This window comes from Cucurbita pepo, chromosome 20, assembly GCF_057944985.1.
Source record: "Cucurbita pepo subsp. pepo isolate OVF chromosome 20, ASM5794498v1, whole genome shotgun sequence".
Taxonomy (NCBI): Eukaryota; Viridiplantae; Streptophyta; class Magnoliopsida; order Cucurbitales; family Cucurbitaceae; genus Cucurbita; species Cucurbita pepo.
The window spans coordinates 3,911,722-3,932,772 of NC_141817.1; the positions used below are offsets into that span (position 1 = coordinate 3,911,722).

General features: G+C 31.1%; 3 protein-coding genes across 3 annotated transcripts; 1 reads left to right on the forward strand and 2 right to left on the reverse strand.

The window, feature by feature from the left end:
• Positions 1–1,825: 1,825 nt before the first annotated feature.
• LOC111783678 (EH domain-containing protein 1) lies at positions 1,826–8,855 on the forward strand. The gene is made up of 16 exons (XM_023664597.2): positions 1,826–2,004; positions 2,140–2,219; positions 2,750–2,818; positions 2,906–2,963; positions 3,870–3,925; positions 4,017–4,059; positions 4,143–4,204; positions 4,396–4,509; positions 4,622–4,724; positions 4,824–4,873; positions 6,639–6,767; positions 6,901–7,152; positions 7,246–7,325; positions 7,492–7,618; positions 7,734–7,877; positions 8,290–8,855. The coding sequence occupies exons 1-16, from the start codon at positions 1,920–1,922 to the stop codon at positions 8,473–8,475; spliced, it is 1,638 nt and encodes a 545-aa protein (XP_023520365.1). The 5' UTR covers positions 1,826–1,919; the 3' UTR covers positions 8,476–8,855.
• A 1,315-nt stretch (positions 8,856–10,170) lies between these two features.
• On the reverse strand, positions 10,171–11,225 carry LOC147786389 (lectin-like). Its single transcript, XM_087120360.1, has 3 exons — positions 11,015–11,225; positions 10,807–10,913; positions 10,171–10,719 (listed from the first exon to the last, which is right to left on the reverse strand). Exons 1-3 carry the CDS (start codon positions 11,180–11,182, stop codon positions 10,338–10,340), a joined length of 657 nt encoding a protein of 218 aa, XP_086976486.1. The 5' UTR covers positions 11,183–11,225; the 3' UTR covers positions 10,171–10,337.
• A 4,793-nt stretch (positions 11,226–16,018) lies between these two features.
• On the reverse strand, positions 16,019–17,073 carry LOC147786390 (lectin-like). The gene is made up of 3 exons (XM_087120359.1): positions 16,863–17,073; positions 16,655–16,761; positions 16,019–16,567 (listed from the first exon to the last, which is right to left on the reverse strand). Exons 1-3 carry the CDS (start codon positions 17,028–17,030, stop codon positions 16,186–16,188), a joined length of 657 nt encoding a protein of 218 aa, XP_086976485.1. The 5' UTR covers positions 17,031–17,073; the 3' UTR covers positions 16,019–16,185.
• Between the last annotated feature and the right edge of the window lie 3,978 nt (positions 17,074–21,051).

The following is a 21,051-nucleotide window of genomic DNA, read 5'->3' on the forward strand; positions in this document are numbered from 1 at the left end:
CCTACTAACTCGATTTTTATCCCATCTAGTGTACACGAGTTAGGTTGGAAAATTGTTTTGGACGACTCAAAATTTTGGGTTCATTGGGTCCGTGTTCAAATAACCCAAATAGAGTTCACCTCCCGTCGGGATAAATCTAACCCCTTCCCCTGTTTCCACCTATGTATATGGGATATTTTAAGAAGTGAACATCTTTTTAGTAGCAAGGGTCAAGGAAAGAGTAGGAAATGACTACATTTCTGACTAGAAACAGGCCTTATCACAAAAATATTTTTTAGTGGGACGATAGCTGTGAACAGATAAATTGCCCATCTTTTTTTAATCTCGGGGAGAAATACGATTGTGGGCTAATTCAAACCCATCGTAAAATAAAAACCGCCCCCTTTTCCTATGGGCAAGAACTTGTTTCATTTGCCTATCATAATTCAAACAAAACCTAACCCTCTATAGTTGAGACTAGGTTGAGTTGAGTTATCGGGTTATTTTTTAAATTATATAAACAATCATAGTTATATATAATACACGTTTCATTATATAAAGTTCATAAAGTTCAATTATAAAACATTTTATGAGCTATAACATATTACTAACATCATTTATTTATATATATATATATATATATATATATATATATATATATATATATATATATATTTAAAGTAGATTAAGATTAAGTTGACTTGTAATCCTATTTTCAAGTTGGTTGGGTTGACAGAACGAAAAAAGTCAACCCACAAATTAAACTAAATTTTGGTTGACCGAACGAAAAAAGTCAACCCACAAATTAAACTAATTTTTGGTTGACCGAACGAAAAAAGTCAACCCACAAATTAAACTGAATTTTCAATTTTCAAAAAATTTAATATAACCCATACTAAAAAAGTACGAACCCCTACTCACCACTCATAACTTCACACATGCCATTGTTTGCATTATTAACCGGAAAAGTTAGGTCATCGAATCCTTCTTAGGATTCCAATTGACATAAAACTAGAACCTGCCATTGTTTGCATATTAACGGGAAAAGTTAGGTCATTGAATTCGTCTTAGGCTTTCAATTGGTATTCAAGTGCGTTTTGATTTTAGCGCTCATATTTGATTTAAAGAAGCATATGAACAAGACTATTACCGAACAGGTGAGGTAAATTATCATCTACTAAGTTTCTTAATATCAATAATATTTTTTTTTCAAAAAATCACACGTGACAACGAAATATTTTAGTACAACAATAATCTTAAATTAGGTCATACATTTTCCTAAATTTAGAGCGGGCAAAACCACGTTAATAATATACCTAACTATCAAACTTAGAGCAAACACCTAACCCGTCAACCATTTTATTTTTGCAAAATTATACTTATTTTTCTCTAAATTTCTTTTACGATAATTTTCACATTACAAAATTTGGCATGAATTAAAAAATGATTTACTAAAAATTAAATTAAAATTTTGAAAAATACAAAATCTTACACATTTTTGTTTTTGTCCTCTCTGCGGGCCCCACTGCATTTCATCATCCAATAATGTGGCTACACGTGGGCTCCACTCAGCAGATTTTTCAAACATCAAAGGGGCGCTCTCTCACTCTCATTCAAAAGTCTTGGGTGGATAAATCAATTACAATCACCTGTGAAGTCCCCACCGTAATCTTCCTGGTTTCATCACACGTGTCCAATCCGGATCAAATCTGATGAATCACATCCCAAACTACCTCCATCCTGACCATCCAATCACGAAGGATCATTGTTTCGAATATACATCACATTACACGGAAGTATAGCTCAGCCACTCAGCCGTTTCCCAGCCAAAAAAGCAGCAAACGGCGTGGGTTTCAATTTTGTTCATCCCGAGCGCCAAACCTGTTGATATTACAGAGAGTAGAGCTGTCATAAGTTTTGAATTCCATTTCTTTCAAAAAATGGAGATTGGATCTGGTGCGATTGGCTCCTGCTCGAAAGAGCAGCTTAAGATCTTTCAGGAATGGTTCGGTTTGGCTGATTCAGGTTTTTTTTTTTTTTTTTTTTTTTTTTTTTTTTTTTTTCTTCTTTTAATCCTCAATTAGCGTTTCTTGCTTGTTCTATTACTCATCTAGGATGTTAATCAATCGTTTTGTTTTCTGTTCTTCTTTTTTGGTGTAGATGGAGATGGTCGTGTTACTGGAAATGATGCCATACAGTTCTTCTCCACGTCTCATCTTTCTCGCGCAGAACTCAAACAGGTATCTCACTTGTTTTTTGAAATCCTTTGAGTTAATCGCTCAATCTAACTTCGACTCCTGGATAGATTAGATAATTATGATTTGAGTTAGTTGGGAACCTTTTCTGTTTGTTCTAATTGATGTTCTTAGTACGATGCCCGATTTTGATGTGCTACCTCATTGGAATGAAACTTCAAGGAACTTATTTGTTTATTTGGTCAATGTGTTTACGTCGATGTAATTTGATTTGATTTCACTTCAAGAAACTTAAAGAGTTCATGCTTATTGTTTTTCTAACTTTTCCTCTTACACGTGATTGAGAAAATTGTTGATGAAAAACTTGGGAGCATTTTATGTGATTTCAGTAATTCAAATGCTAACAATTCTTTATTGCATCGAGTATGTCCCTTTGATGTCTGTTTTTCTTTGTATAGCATCGGTTGTTACACAGTGAGTAAAGAGTTTTGCTCCGATCACTCCCCAACTTTTGGGGGATTGTATCTATTTGGATTCAGAGGTTGTTACATCTTTTTCCCTTTTCCTGTTTAAAGGTTTGGGCTATTGCAGACTCCAAACGACAAGGATATTTAGGGTTCAATGAGTTCGTTACTGCCATGCAGGTTCTATTCGACTTTATTTTAATTTTATCACTTTAACCAGTACGTGGGGATTTTTCTAATTCTAACTATTGTTTTGATAACAACCAGCTTATTTCTCTAGCGCAAGCAGGGTATGATCTGAATTCAGATATCCTCAAAAAAGCAGGCAAGTTGAATGATGTGTTTAATAGTTCTGTTTCTTACTTTTAAGAATTTGTGCTTTTGCTACTATTCTTGTAAGTGTAACAGATGAATTTTCCTTGTTATCAAGTCCGTATTATTTTGAAATTACAAATTATTGGTCTGGCTCAAGACATCAAATAACGCAGATACCATGTGCCAGAACTTTTAGTTCTATGAAATATCAGTATAGATACCAGTGATACTGAGGTTTATTGAATTATTTTTCCTCCGGAAGCATGCACTCACTGTATATAATTCAAGGGGCAATATGTTGGGATATGAAGTCCGTTGCCTATTTATAACTTATTTTGTTCAATTGTTATAGAAGTAAAACCATATGAAAAATGTTCATTAAATGACTATTTATAGCAAAAAGGTGTAGAGATATGTATGATAGATATTTATAGATAGTGGGTGGTTTGAAAGGTAGCATTCTCTATGTTCTTCGTCACTGTACATAAATGAAGTCGACAACATAAACCTTTGGCTATTATTTCTGCTTGCATTTTCTCTCTCCTATTCTCTGTGTTCATCTAGATGAGTGTGTGCGTTGTTGTGCGATCCTAACACAATATAGTCCAAGTGAATGTCTTGTAGACTTCCTTGGTGCTAATATTGTGATTCAGGGCCAGAAATTATTTCTAACCAGTTAATCAAGCCTCTAATGCTTGGTTCCTTGATTGAATTTTGCATATTATTGAACTAGATAATTTGAAAACTATTAGTGAAAAGTTTTAAAAAGTAGAAAGGGACAAATATGGTCATATATAGTAACCAGAAAGTGCCTTCTTTGAATACAACTATTGTGTTCATGTGCTTACTGTTGCAATGCAAAGGCAATACTTAGTTACTGCTCATTATACATTGATGTCCTTTTACTTGCTTTCAGCCGGCATGGAGGAAATTAAACTTCCGGTGCTTGACGGCTTGGATGCTTTAGTTGCTGTAAGTAATATCACTCATTTGACGATGTCAAATTTCCATTGAAATAATGAAACATTAATGTAAGATATCATTTTTCTGATCCTCTTTTCAGAAGACTAAGAGATTAGCAATATCTAGCAAACATGAAACAAACGGTTAGACAATTTCTGATCATTGAATTTCAATAATAAAATTGCCAACTTGGACTGTGATTTAAATTGATGCTCCGCCAATATAGGAACTACTCAACCTATGCCACCGCCATCAACTCCATGGTTTGCTTCAAAATCTGGGAGCAAGGTATTATGCTTTTTTTTTTCCTGTTAAATTTATTTATTTTTTTAGTTTGCGTATATGTTTCTTATTTTTGTTAGACATTTTTTTTTAACTTGTTCCAGATATTTATTTTTCATGGGAAGTAATGAAATGAAATTGCAAATGTTGACCTGCTCTCTCTGGTAATGTTTTCCTCTGCATTCTTGCTTGTTCAGATTTCCCATACTGCGGTAACATCAATAATTGACGGTTTGAAGAAACTATATAATGAAAAGCTGAAGCCGCTGGAAGTTACTTATCGGTTTAATGATTTTGTGTCCCCATCGCTGGTGAGTAGATTGGGAAATTTCTGGTCCACTTAAATTTTTTTAGTAAAGGTGGAAGAAGAGTTGCGATTGACATTGCGTAAACGCTCCTTAAGTTTTGACTAATTTCTTGCAGACAAGCAGTGATTTTGATGCTAAGCCAATGGTAATGTTGTTGGGCCAATATTCAACTGGAAAGACCACATTTATCAAACATTTGTTAAAATGTAATTATCCAGGTGAGTTGAATTTACCTTATCATCTTTTGTAATCTGCATGTCTAAACTTTGAATTATGTTTTCTTAATTTTTTTTTATTTATTTAATATTTTTTCTCAGGAGCTCACATTGGACCTGAGCCAACAACTGATAGATTTGTAGTAGTTATGGTAAGGGAAACCTTCATTTTGTTGTTAAATAATAATTTTAAACTAAAAATAATAACTGATAGCTTGCTTCTAGGACTGTTTGTTCTGAACGTATTTTGTACTTGAAAAGTGCCAGAGTCTAATTGTTTGTGCAATTCTGTTTTGATTATCTTACCATTATTGTGTTATAATTTTTGGTAATCAGCCTAGATGATCTTTTTCCTCTTCGTATTTTGTTTATGGAAAATATGGATGTAGTATGCACAGTGTCATGGTCTTACGGTTTGGCGTCGTGATCTTGACATACTCACGACTAGCTTTAAGGGGAATCAAGCCCCATATATATTTTTTTGCCCCGGCTTCGTGGCTTCACTAGACCTTAGGCAAGGTTTGTCTTTGCCAATCGAACATTGCTTGTGCGGAATCCAAGCTTGTTTGACCACACACACCGCATGCGCATGCATGTTCAATCGTCGGCGACACAACCCACTTGCCTCTACACTAGGCCAAGTCATTCGACTCAACCTTGCCTCTACATAGAGCCAAGATCTCTCAATGCAACATCGCATCTCATCTTGTCATCTTAATTCCAATCGACGTGGCCCATATATCTTGACGCCATCCTGAGTCTCGGGGTGTTGTTGGCCATCTCAACTCACTGAGTCATGTCATTGAGAACGGGCCCATGTGTCGCTCATCTCATCGGGACATCCCGAACATCCATCCATTTGGGTTCTATCGATGCATTGACCCTCCCGTGCCCATGCTGTGTCATTTATGAATATCGTACTGAATAGCAGGTGCATATATCAACCTCCGACATGCGGGCTGGGGCGCAATATCGGCACACCCGTGCCGCCCGGTACTGTCTTTGAAAAATCCATTTCAAAGGAAGTTGTCCGAGACATTCGTCTCGGCACGCTTGCCCTCACTGTGACACATACGTGCCACAGGGTAGCTCGCTTAGGCCATAGGGCCCAAGGGTGGTGGAGAGTTGACACCATGCCTCCCCTATAGTACCTTCTGAGCAATTTTCAGTGCTACACGCATAAACGCGATTTTGGCGAATGGTCATATGGTGTCATGGAGCTTCCTTCTGGTGTCCAATTGACACTAAATTTGGCGAGCATTCATATTTAATACGAACAGATTGAACTCCAGAACCGCATGCCCAAATTCCTTCTGGAACCCCGACTTTCGAGGTTAAGGCCTGGGGCCCTACCTGGCCCTCCAACAAGCCTATCTTTGCCATTCTTGTGTATTCGATGTCTTTATCTTACTTATGCCTCGACTTGTCTTCAATGCCCACTCTGTGTGGTGTGTTAGATGATGCACCATTCTCCTTGGTCACATCATGACACTCGTCTAGGCCCTTGTATGGCTGGATGAGCGCCACTTGAGGATCGCCGTGTTGCAACGTGAGGGTCAAAACCTACCCTCTTCATAGTTAGGTTGTGACATTCTCCCCCACTTAATTGGGGCACAACCATTGTTAGGTTGTGACACCCAGCTTCACATTCAGTTTTATAAGTTTTTTCTCCTCGTTGGATGTGTTTCTTACAATTTCTCAAATGAAGAAAAGTTGGCAGAAGAAACTTTTACAGAGTTCTTTTACTTTCCAATGTCAGTGAAATGTGTTTACACTGATAGATCAAAATAAGAAAGATCTGTCAGTCATCAAATGAGAAACTTTACCTATGCAATCAAACTGGATGATACAGTCTTATTAAGGATCATATGCTAACATGTCCACGGTTCCATTGATTGGTTGTGAATTTGTGCTCAGTCTGGACCAGATGAGAGAAGTGTTCCAGGAAACACTATTGCTGTTCAAGCAGACATGCCATTCTCTGGTTTGACATCCTTTGGTGGAGCGTTCCTGTCGAAGTTCGAATGTTCTCAAATGCCACATCCTGTAAGTTGAAGTTTTCAATGGCTTGGTTAAAAACTTTTAATACTGTCAGTTCATCTTATTGCTCTTAAATCTTAATTAGTTTCAATTTCCCAACTGCTATAACGACGCTAATATTTTCCACCTATACTTTCAGCTCCTTGATCAAATTACCTTTGTGGATACTCCTGGGGTTCTATCCGGGGAAAAGCAACGCACACAGAGAAGCTATGATTTCACAGGGGTTATATCATGGTTTGCAGCAAAATGCGATCTCATCCTTCTTTTGTTTGATCCCCATAAACTGGATATCAGCGACGAGTTCAAGCGTGTTATAGGATCTCTTCGTGGCCATGATGATAAGATTCGAGTTGTTCTCAATAAAGCTGATCAAGTTGATACTCAACAAGTAAGATTTAGACTGATGCAATTATTTTCTTCTTTGCAGTCTCCTTTATTGGAGGATTATAATGTATACCTTTTTGAATTTTCATCATTCTAGTTAATGAGAGTATATGGAGCATTGATGTGGTCTCTCGGTAAAGTGTTGAATACTCCAGAAGTCGTTCGCGTTTATATCGGGTAGGTTCTTCGATTTCCAGTCTACTAAATTGATAGTTGTGCGTTCATTTTGATATTTCTTGGATATTGTGTTTGTTGGTATCTTGAACCCTTTTGAGACTTCCTGATCAAGTTGACATTTTCTTACTTATTTCACTTGGTTAATTTTATTATCTGATTCTATCAGGTCATTTAACGACAAGCCTGTTAACGAAGCCTCAGTCGGCCCAATTGGTCGTGATCTGTTTATGAAGGAACAAGATGACCTCTTAGCAGACTTGATTGATATTCCAAAGAAAGCATGTGACCGTCGGGTATAATTCTAAATACATATTTTGATTGCATATGCAATGACAATAATCATAGAGACCTTTCCCTTTTTGGCACCACTATGATCTAAATAACGAAGTTTTCATTTTCATATTCCAGATTAATGAATTTGTAAAACGCGCCAGAGCGGCTAAGATTCATGCCTACATAATCAGCCACCTTAAAAAGGAGATGCCTGCCATGATGGGCAAAGCTAAAACTCAACAACGGCTTATTGATAATCTTGAAGATGAATTTGGAAAGGTAGCTAAGCTCTCTCTATCCCTATACATTCAATAGTTACAATATGGTAGCCCTTTCACAAAGTAGGTTTTGGAGTAGAAATGATATAGAATTTTGAATGAAAATTGAGACTTGGAATGGTGTGGCCCTGACCTCTAACAAAAATTTGAATAGTTTATATGAAGTCAAGATTAATGCTGTAACTATTGAAAGCATAGAGATACTTTTGAAATAAATGACAAAATTTTATCATTTTAGGTTACTACCAAACTGGTTGAGGTCCCAAATTTTATTCGAAACTCGAAAGAATTTATGCTCCAAGAGTAGTTTAGAAACGTTTATAAAAAGTGAAGAGAGTATACTTTTAAACATAATTGTAGTTTAGTTATATATATCTCAATGAATTTTTAACTGAGAACTCTGGTTGTCACAGGTTCAAAGGGAGTACCACCTACCGCCGGGGGACTTCCCAAACGTGGAGCATTTTAGGGAGGTACTAAATGGGTACAGTATTGATAAATTTGAGAAATTGAAGCCTAAAATGATTCAAGCTGTGGATGATATGCTTGGCTATGACATCCCAGAGCTTCTGAAGAACTTCAAAAATCCTTATGAGTAAACTAATATTATATAGCATCTCTGCGCTTGCATTGCTACTTGCAATGAATGTTGATGATTCCAAATTTCGTTAGAATTCAAAATTTTGGCGAATCTTCTTTCCTTCTTTTTCATTCTTTCTTTCCATTAATGCTCAACTGTATGTGTATCTTTGATTGGGCATTTTGATGTAATCTTCTTAGTTTTGGGGTTTAAAAGACTATCCTAGTGCATTCCATGAGTTAAAATAGTTGTTAATCGATTGTCCAAACCAAGGAAGATATATGGTTTAAATCTTATTTCTGGTCATATATTATATGAACATTGTAATTTTATTTAAAAGATACTTTATAATGTTATTTATGAAAGTTGCTTTGCCCGAGGCAAGTGAGCTTCATTCAATGGAATGCCTTGTTGGTTCAGGGGGTCCGATTTTTCGGTTTAGTATGTAAGGGGACGTCCTTTATTGACCTTTCAATAGATTTTGTATAATTATTATTTTAGAATATCATATAATCTATAATAGATCATGGTATACATATTTTAATTTAACAAAAATAATTTGAGTTCATAAAGTACTATCTAAATAAATCTTTTTTGTTTTTTTTTTAAAATTCTTTTTAATATAATTATGCATTTTAAAATTTTAAATTCGAAATAGGAGACACACGAAAAGCATGAAAATGTTGTTTTAAAGATTTTTTTTTAATTTTTTTTTTAATAATTATAAATGATCTAATGAAACATAAATAACATAACAAATTATACCTTAATATTTAGTATTTCTGAAGCAGTTGTTCATTTCATTAACATTTAACAATATAATTAATAAATATATTATTTCTTAGGCTAAGTAGTCCTACTTTAGGCTCGAGATGAGTTGGTAAGTACCATATAAGGGCTTGGACTCGTGAGTGGATGAGTTTCGATATGCTAACTAGTTTAAGCCTCGATGGAAGTCATCCTATGCGCTAGAACGCGCAACCACTAGAAATAATGTGGTATATATTTGAGTAATTATGTTGAAAAAAGAAAGAACTCAGAATCTAAGGATCAAGGTCCTCCGGATAGATCATGGTAAGAACCGACTAGTCAAGAGCAGAACTAAATAGCATAAGCACTTACAGCAAGAGCATATTAATGACACATTAAGAGCCTACAAGTAGACTACATACATAATTTTTGTACTCACTCCATGTTTTTCATATTTTTCCAAGTAAATAAGGAGCTGAGGTTGGGAGCGGACTCTAGAGCAGGTGCCATAGACAAGCCTCACTCGTCTTCTATGCCCTTTTGTTTTAAATGTTTTGCGTATGTTCCTTATATTGTATTTTAACTGTTAAGTTGTGTTTTAAATTCTCTTTGTTTTATTTTTTTTTATTTCGAGAAAAATTTGCATATTCTTTTCGGTTTTACATAACAAATGTGTCAAGAAGCACGTCCTTACAGACTTATTAAGTTGAATTTGTTCCTCAAAATTGAGCTTATATAGAGCTTTACAACAGGGTCATTTTACCCCTTTAGCTTAACCTCAATATTTAGAGAAATTCTCATGAAGAAGCCGAGAGCAAAGAAGGTCTAGATCAAGCTAATAAAATGAGTGAAGGTTTGGATATTTTTTCGATTAAGAGAATTTGGAAGCCAAACTTTTATATTTATTTTTTTATTTTTATATTTAGTTCATACTTATATTTTATTATATCTGAAACAAAAAGGGTTTAAAACTTAACCATCTTGCCCGTAAACAAAAGGTCTATTATTTATTGTTTCATACTAGTACATTCTTTCATATTTGATGATAACACAAACTCTCGTTCCTCAACATCAAAATAAGTGTACTTTGAGTTTGAGAAAGAGAGATTGTGTACGCCAAGACTATTTTGATCATGAGCAACCACATCCCTTTGCTCCAATCCGAACACCTTTCACGAGCAGCCCTCTCTTCCAATGCCCTCCATGTTCAAAAAAGGAAAACTCGATCTCACCACTACTTCCACAGCCAGGGTTACCTACCTTGTACTCAACAACAATCTCAAACCACTGGTTTCGTGGCTTCCCCGACAGGCATTCCTGGCGCACTATCTTGCTCCCATCTGGCTTCTTCAATTCAATGTTCAGAGGAGCATCCCATCCAGAGGCTCTATCATTTAGTTGTACCTGAAGTGCTACTTCATACACAATATTTGGTGAGAGCATAGACTCATTGATCTTTCCACGAATGTTCAGCCAAGATACTTCAATAAGTTCTGCAACTTCGCTATTGCCACTGCAAGTTTTTAGACGCCCGAGTGAGTGATCAAGAAATCAACTTTTTATCATTTTTTTCCGTTGAGAAATTAGTTAAAAATTATACCAGGATCCCCATTTCCAGTATCTTTTATCTTCAATCCAGGCGATTGAGAGAGCTCTCGCAAATATAAAGTACCAATGGCTGTTTAACTTCTTATCAAAGATGTACTTCTGCGTAAAAAGAAAAGAAAGCAAATATTTTGATTTAATATGTTTATGATATACAAAGGTGAAGTTGAAATTAATATATATATATATATAGTTGCACTTACTATAGCTCCCTTGTTCAAGAGGATCCCAGCAACAAGTTGGTCATAAAGCTTAACGAAGGAGGGATAGTGCAGTGCTACGTCAGCATTCTTCAAAATAACATCCAAGCAATGACCAAGCTTCACTTCTCCTCCTAATTTCTCTCTCGCTTCCTTCTCTTTGTTGTCCATTATAGCGCTCTATTTTTTATGAACTGAACTTAGATATGAGTTAATGTGAGAGGGAAGAACGGATATATATAACCCCTCCTTTGCTACAACATTTTGAACCCAAGTTATGCACATTTGTTATTTTCACTTTTTTATTTTTTTTATTTTTTATTTTTTTTAACTATTTTATACAAAAGCAAGGAATTTTTTTAGCTTCCATAATAATCTCTTCTTTTTGATATATTCTTTTTAATTTAAATTTTAAAATCAAGAAAAATATATATAATTTTTTTTTTTTAATGATAATCGTCATTGATTCCCAATACGTAACTAATTCTTAATATTGTTAAAAATATATTAAATAGTGTATCTAATTTTTTTAAAAAAATTGTTAGTCTCTGGTGGTTGTCGTTGTATTTGCTACTTTGGTTGTGCTATAACTAGATGGATGTTCTTGTAATTGCTCAACCTGCTTTTTCGACCACCAACACTCTATTTTAAGTGTTTCAAAGGATTTTACTGCTGTATGAAAATGAATTAATCAAACTGTTATTTTAATTATTTTGTATGGGTGGATGCATTTTGTCTATGAAATTTATTTTTATATAAATATAAGAATAAATTATAAAAAATAAAAAGTCCACAAATTAAATTTAGAATATAAACTATTTATGCCTTAAAAGGAAGGTTCGAGTGTTTATATTATTTTCGGTTTATGATGCAGTAAAAGAAAAGTAGAAGAAATGAAAAGACATTTTAATTCTTTTAAAAGATATATTTTACTTTTCATTTATATTTGTGTTTTGAAATAAAAAATTACAAATATTTTAATTATTTATAAATACAAGAAAACACTTTATTCCATTTTATTTTTTTAAGATTACTTTCAAATAATACTTTAGGCGATTATATCTCATTTTTGTATGAAACATTAATTAAATATAATATTTTGTTCGTTAATAAATTATAAAATATATATTAAATAAAAACTCTATTTCACATATGAAAAAGATAAAATTAGAACCGTTATTTTTTTGAAAGTTATAATTTTTTTTCTATAATTATTTATTCGTCGATATTGTACATTAATCACATTTATTTATTCATATTCGAACACTTAAGTTTTATTTAGACTATCGATTTTTCAACAAACCTATTTTTAATAAATTTAGTCTTAAAAATTTATAAAAGTTGATCATATATTAAGATTTTTTTTTTTTTGACAATGTGATTTTTGATACTTTTTTAAAGTTAAATAGAAAGATCTCGTTTATTAAAATATATTTAATATAAAGAATAAATTAAATAAATATGATGATGTGTTGAATGAGTATATGATATTTATTTGAAATTATCTCAAAAGAATATTTTGGAGATATTGTTGACGACGAATGCTTTAATCGTATAGTATAAATATTAAGATCAACTTTAATTTTATTTAGAATTAAACTAAACCGTACATATCTTACAATAAATATCATTGGAGTTTTAAATATATATATATATATATATATATTAATTATTTAAATATTTAATATATTAAATACAATAAATATATTTTTCTTCTTTTATATTTAATTATCTAAAATATTAAATACTAATCCGAAGAATTCAAATTAAATATATATTTTTACTTTAAATTAAATATATTTTCTTCTCTATATTTAATATATTAATTATTAATTTCAAAATTTTTAATTAAATTGATTTATTTTAGCGCTAGTAATGAGATTTTATACACCTATGAATTATGAGTTCTCATAAAACAAAATTAATTAATTAAACTGTTAGATCAATCAATTTTCATTCATTAACTATAAATCACCCTAAGTAGATATGGAGTTACACTTTTATGCAATATGTTATGTCCATTAATATATTCATTATAAATAACAATTCTTCACGAGTTGTTCATAATTACAGTTCGGTCAAAAGTACGTTTGTAACGACCCTAGATTTCTACTTATCTAGAGTCGCTAATATCATCCTAACGTAGTCATTCTGTACAGAAATAAGTGTTTTAACTTTATCATAAAACATAAATTTCATCTTAAAACACTGACATAGAATTACTTGTTCGAAAATATTTTTAAAACGACACAACGAAATATTAAATGAAATAAATAAATATTAAAAGTAAACACCATATTCGTCCAAGTCTAAGAAAATAGATAATACCCTATTCATGTGTCATGGTCCCGAGATGGAATGTAATAAGTCTTAGAGATGTAAGTTTTCCGACTATGCTGGTTGGAACGTATGAAGTCTTGAGCATAGGTATTTAGACTAAGCCGCATGTAACGTATGAAGCCTTGGGCATAGGTATTGAGGTTGTAGGCCAGCCCTGGATGCAAGATTAGACTACATAGCTTGCAAAAGCCTTGCATGTAAATTTTCAGACTACACTCCTTGAATAGTGTTAAGAGTGATGTTTGCTTGGATCGTAAGGACTTTTTTTAGCTTTTATAATAATCTATCCTCTCAGAATTGATATGTTCCTTTAATTAAAATTTTAAAATCAAGAACAATATATAATTTTTTTTGTTCGATTCCTAAAGACTTTTTTTTAGCTTTTATAATAATCTATCCTCTCCTGAGAATTTGATATGTTCTTTTAATTAAAATTTTAAAATCAAGAACAATATATAATTTTTTTTTGTTCGACCAAAGGTAACTAATTTTTTTTATTATTATTCATTACATTTTTTTAAGGCTAAAATTGTGATGGATGAATGTTTTTTCTCTATGTAATTTTTTTTTTTTATATAAAACTAAAAATAAATTATAAAAAATAAAAAGTCCTTTACATTATTTTTCGTTTAGGATGGAGTAAAAGAAATGAAAAGACATTTTGATGAGTTTTACTTTTCGTTTATATGTGTTTTTTCATGGTTGAAAAATAATTAACAAATTTTTAATAGAAAATAATATATATATTAATTATTTATATTAAAAAAAAACACTTTATTCCCTTTTTTTAAAAAATAACCATTTTGTAATAATACTTGATACAATTATATTTGATTTTTGTATGAAACGTTGTTTAAATATAATATTTTGTTTGTTAATAATTTATAGAACTAGAACCGTTTTTCTTTTTGTTAAGTTACAAATTTTTTCTAAAGTTATTTATGAGTCGATATTGTGCATTAATCACATTTATTATTCATATTGGAAGACTATTGATTTTTAAAGATATCTATTTTTAATAAATTTAGTCTTAAAATTTATAAAAATTGATTTTTTTTTGTTTGATAATGTGATGTTTGAATATAAAGAATAAATTAAATAATTATGATGATGTGTTGAATGAGTATATGATCTTTATTCGAAAAGATCTTAACCGAATATTTTAAAGATATTGTTGAGAATGAACACTTTATTGGCCTGGTATAAACATTAGGATGAACTTTAATTTTATTTAGAATTAAACTAAACGAAACTTACCACAAATATGGGAAAAGTTTTGGCCAATTTTTCATTTACTAGCTTCAACTCGTCCAACAATTAAATTCTCTACAACAATTAAATTCTCTACAAAACCTTGTCGTGCTTGTGTTAGAAGAATTCTTGATTATGCCAAAATAATAGAGTATTTTTAGGTATTTAGTTCAAATATTTTTCTAAATGGGTTGATCACGTTTGTTTGATGGTAGTTAGTTCTACTTCTGGCTATTTGTAAAACTATAAAAGCATTCAATAATATCCTCACTCCAAACTTCAATGGTTTATGTTTTGGGCTTAGTTCTTCTTGTGTCAAAACCTAACCATTGGTATTAAGTTGCAATTTTTGAGTGATTAAATAGGTAGATTATGAGTGAAGATAAAACTTTAACAAAGATCTCTCGCTTCAATGGTCAATGTGATCATTGGAGTAAATTTGAGTGAAGAACAAGTAAATAAGAGGACAATAAAGAACAAGTACCTCCTCCCTCACATAGAAGACCTATTTGACCAACTTAGGGAGGCGACGGTATTCTACAAGATAGACCTTCGGTCAGGGTACCATCAAATCAAGATTAAAGAAGGGGATGTACCAAAAACGGTGTTTAGAACAAGATACGGTCTTTACGAGTTTGTGGTGATGTCGTTTGGCCTCACCAATGCTCCAACTGTGTTTGTGGAATTAATGAACGGAGTGTTCAAGGACTGTCTAGACACGTTCGTTATTGTGTTCATAGACGACATCCTAGTATACTCGAAAATGGACCAAGAACACCTCTGAGTTTGTGGTGATGTCGTTTGGTCTCACCAACGCTCCAATTGTGTTTATGAAATTAATGAACTGAGTGTTCAAGGACTGTCTAGACACTTTGTTATTGTGTTCATAGATGACATCCTAGAATACTTGAAAATGGACCAAGAACACCTCCGAAAAGTCCTAACAACCCTAGGAGAGAACAAGTTGTATGTCAAGTTCTCCCAATAATGTATGAACTTTATTGTGATATAATATAATTATAATGTCTACTATGTTTTAAATTCTCTTTATTTTATTTTATTTTATTTCGCAAAAAATTTGCCCGTCCTTTTTAGAGTCGAGTACCGATATTTACATAACAAATGTGTCAAGAAGCACGTCCTTACAGACTTATTAAGCTGAATTTGTTCCTCAAAATTGAGCTTATATAGAGCTTTACAACAGGGTCATTTTACCCCTTTAGCTTAACCTCAATATTTAGAGAAATTCTCATGAAGAAGCGGAGGGCAAAGAAGGTCTAGATCAAGCTAATAAAATGAGTGAAGATTTGGATATTTTTTCGATTAAGAGAATTTGGAAGCCAAACTTTTATATTTATTTATTTATTTTTATATTTAGTTCATACTTATATTTTATTATATCTGAAACAAAAAGGGTTTAAAACTTAACCATCTTGCCCGTAAACAAAAGGTCTATTATTTATTGTTTCATACTAGTACATTCTTTCATATTTGATGATAACACAAACTCTCGTTCCTCAACATCAAAATAAGTGTACTTTGAGTTTGAGAAAGAGAGATTGTGTACGCCAAGACTATTTTGATCATGAGCAACCACATCCCTTTGCTCCAATCCGAACACCTTTCACGAGCAGCCCTCTCTTCCAATGCCCTCCATGTTCAAAAAAGGAAAACTCGATCTCACCACTACTTCCACAGCCAGGGTTACCTACCTTGTACTCAACAACAATCTCAAACCACTGGTTTCGTGGCTTCCCCGACAGGCATTCCTGGCGCACTATCTTGCTCCCATCTGGCTTCTTCAATTCAATGTTCAGAGGAGCATCCCATCCAGAGGCTCTATCATTTAGTTGTACCTGAAGTGCTACTTCATACACAATATTTGGTGAGAGCATAGACTCATTGATCTTTCCACGAATGTTCAGCCAAGATACTTCAATAAGTTCTGCAACTTCGCTATTGCCACTGCAAGTTTTTAGACGCCCGAGTGAGTGATCAAGAAATCAACTTTTTATCATTTTTTTCCGTTGAGAAATTAGTTAAAAATTATACCAGGATCCCCATTTCCAGTATCTTTTATCTTCAATCCAGGCGATTGAGAGAGCTCTCGCAAATATAAAGTACCAATGGCTGTTTAACTTCTTATCAAAGATGTACTTCTGCGTAAAAAGAAAAGAAAGCAAATATTTTGATTTAATATGTTTATGATATACAAAGGTGAAGTTGAAATTAATATATATATATATATAGTTGCACTTACTATAGCTCCCTTGTTCAAGAGGATCCCAGCAACAAGTTGGTCATAAAGCTTAACGAAGGAGGGATAGTGCAGTGCTACGTCAGCATTCTTCAAAATAACATCCAAGCAATGACCAAGCTTCACTTCTCCTCCTAATTTCTCTCTCGCTTCCTTCTCTTTGTTGTCCATTATAGCGCTCTATTTTTTATGAACTGAACTTAGATATGAGTTAATGTGAGAGGGAAGAACGGATATATATAACCCCTCCTTTGCTACAACATTTTGAACCCAAGTTATGCACATTTGTTATTTTCACTTTTTTATTTTTTTTATTTTTTATTTTTTTTAACTATTTTATACAAAAGCAAGGAATTTTTTTAGCTTCCATAATAATCTCTTCTTTTTGATATATTCTTTTTAATTTAAATTTTAAAATCAAGAAAAATATATATAATTTTTTTTTTTTAATGATAATCGTCATTGATTCCCAATACGTAACTAATTCTTAATATTGTTAAAAATATATTAAATAGTGTATCTAATTTTTTTAAAAAAATTGTTAGTCTCTGGTGGTTGTCGTTGTATTTGCTACTTTGGTTGTGCTATAACTAGATGGATGTTCTTGTAATTGCTCAACCTGCTTTTTCGACCACCAACACTCTATTTTAAGTGTTTCAAAGGATTTTACTGCTGTATGAAAATGAATTAATCAAACTGTTATTTTAATTATTTTGTATGGGTGGATGCATTTTGTCTATGAAATTTATTTTTATATAAATATAAGAATAAATTATAAAAAATAAAAAGTCCACAAATTAAATTTAGAATATAAACTATTTATGCCTTAAAAGGAAGGTTCGAGTGTTTATATTATTTTCGGTTTATGATGCAGTAAAAGAAAAGTAGAAGAAATGAAAAGACATTTTAATTCTTTTAAAAGATATATTTTACTTTTCATTTATATTTGTGTTTTGAAATAAAAAATTACAAATATTTTAATTATTTATAAATACAAGAAAACACTTTATTCCATTTTATTTTTTTAAGATTACTTTCAAATAATACTTTAGGCGATTATATCTCATTTTTGTATGAAACATTAATTAAATATAATATTTTGTTCGTTAATAAATTATAAAATATATATTAAATAAAAACTCTATTTCACATATGAAAAAGATAAAATTAGAACCGTTATTTTTTTGAAAGTTATAATTTTTTTTCTATAATTATTTATTCGTCGATATTGTACATTAATCACATTTATTTATTCATATTCGAACACTTAAGTTTTATTTAGACTATCGATTTTTCAACAAACCTATTTTTAATAAATTTAGTCTTAAAAATTTATAAAAGTTGATCATATATTAAGATTTTTTTTTTTTTGACAATGTGATTTTTGATACTTTTTTAAAGTTAAATAGAAAGATCTCGTTTATTAAAATATATTTAATATAAAGAATAAATTAAATAAATATGATGATGTGTTGAATGAGTATATGATATTTATTTGAAATTATCTCAAAAGAATATTTTGGAGATATTGTTGACGACGAATGCTTTAATCGTATAGTATAAATATTAAGATCAACTTTAATTTTATTTAGAATTAAACTAAACCGTACATATCTTACAATAAATATCATTGGAGTTTTAAATATATATATATATATATATATATATATATTAATTATTTAAATATTTAATATATTAAATACAATAAATATATTTTTCTTCTTTTATATTTAATTATCTAAAATATTAAATACTAATCCGAAGAATTCAAATTAAATATATATTTTTACTTTAAATTAAATATATTTTCTTCTCTATATTTAATATATTAATTATTAATTTCAAAATTTTTAATTAAATTGATTTATTTTAGCGCTAGTAATGAGATTTTATACACCTATGAATTATGAGTTCTCATAAAACAAAATTAATTAATTAAACTGTTAGATCAATCAATTTTCATTCATTAACTATAAATCACCCTAAGTAGATATGGAGTTACACTTTTATGCAATATGTTATGTCCATTAATATATTCATTATAAATAACAATTCTTCACGAGTTGTTCATAATTACAGTTCGGTCAAAAGTACGTTTGTAACGACCCTAGATTTCTACTTATCTAGAGTCGCTAATATCATCCTAACGTAGTCATTCTGTACAGAAATAAGTGTTTTAACTTTATCATAAAACATAAATTTCATCTTAAAACACTGACATAGAATTACTTGTTCGAAAATATTTTTAAAACGACACAACGAAATATTAAATGAAATAAATAAATATTAAAAGTAAACACCATATTCGTCCAAGTCTAAGAAAATAGATAATACCCTATTCATGTGTCATGGTCCCGAGATGGAATGTAATAAGTCTTAGAGATGTAAGTTTTCCGACTATGCTGGTTGGAACGTATGAAGTCTTGAGCATAGGTATTTAGACTAAGCCGCATGTAACGTATGAAGCCTTGGGCATAGGTATTGAGGTTGTAGGCCAGCCCTGGATGCAAGATTAGACTACATAGCTTGCAAAAGCCTTGCATGTAAATTTTCAGACTACACTCCTTGAATAGTGTTAAGAGTGATGTTTGCTTGGATCGTAAGGACTTTTTTTAGCTTTTATAATAATCTATCCTCTCAGAATTGATATGTTCCTTTAATTAAAATTTTAAAATCAAGAACAATATATAATTTTTTTTGTTCGATTCCTAAAGACTTTTTTTTAGCTTTTATAATAATCTATCCTCTCCTGAGAATTTGATATGTTCTTTTAATTAAAATTTTAAAATCAAGAACAATATATAATTTTTTTTTGTTCGACCAAAGGTAACTAATTTTTTTTATTATTATTCATTACATTTTTTTAAGGCTAAAATTGTGATGGATGAATGTTTTTTCTCTATGTAATTTTTTTTTTTTATATAAAACTAAAAATAAATTATAAAAAATAAAAAGTCCTTTACATTATTTTTCGTTTAGGATGGAGTAAAAGAAATGAAAAGACATTTTGATGAGTTTTACTTTTCGTTTATATGTGTTTTTTCATGGTTGAAAAATAATTAACAAATTTTTAATAGAAAATAATATATATATTAATTATTTATATTAAAAAAAAACACTTTATTCCCTTTTTTTAAAAAATAACCATTTTGTAATAATACTTGATACAATTATATTTGATTTTTGTATGAAACGTTGTTTAAATATAATATTTTGTTTGTTAATAATTTATAGAACTAGAACCGTTTTTCTTTTTGTTAAGTTACAAATTTTTTCTAAAGTTATTTATGAGTCGATATTGTGCATTAATCACATTTATTATTCATATTGGAAGACTATTGATTTTTAAAGATATCTATTTTTAATAAATTTAGTCTTAAAATTTATAAAAATTGATTTTTTTTTGTTTGATAATGTGATGTTTGAATATAAAGAATAAATTAAATAATTATGATGATGTGTTGAATGAGTATATGATCTTTATTCGAAAAGATCTTAACCGAATATTTTAAAGATATTGTTGAGAATGAACACTTTATTGGCCTGGTATAAACATTAGGATGAACTTTAATTTTATTTAGAATTAAACTAAACGAAACTTACCACAAATATGGGAAAAGTTTTGGCCAATTTTTCATTTACTAGCTTCAACTCGTCCAACAATTAAATTCTCTACAACAATTAAATTCTCTACAAAACCTTGTCGTGCTTGTGTTAGAAGAATTCTTGATTATGCCAAAATAATAGAGTATTTTTAGGTATTTAGTTCAAATATTTTTCTAAATGGGTTGATCACGTTTGTTTGATGGTAGTTAGTTCTACTTCTGGCTATTTGTAAAACTATAAAAGCATTCAATAATATCCTCACTCCAAACTTCAATGGTTTATGTTTTGGGCTTAGTTCTTCTTGTGTCAAAACCTAACCATTGGTATTAAGTTGCAATTTTTGAGTGATTAAATAGGTAGATTATGAGTGAAGATAAAACTTTAACAAAGATCTCTCGCTTCAATGGTCAATGTGATCATTGGAGTAAATTTGAGTGAAGAACAAGTAAATAAGAGGACAATAAAGAACAAGTACCTCCTCCCTCACATAGAAGACCTATTTGACCAACTTAGGGAGGCGACGGTATTCTACAAGATAGACCTTCGGTCAGGGTACCATCAAATCAAGATTAAAGAAGGGGATGTA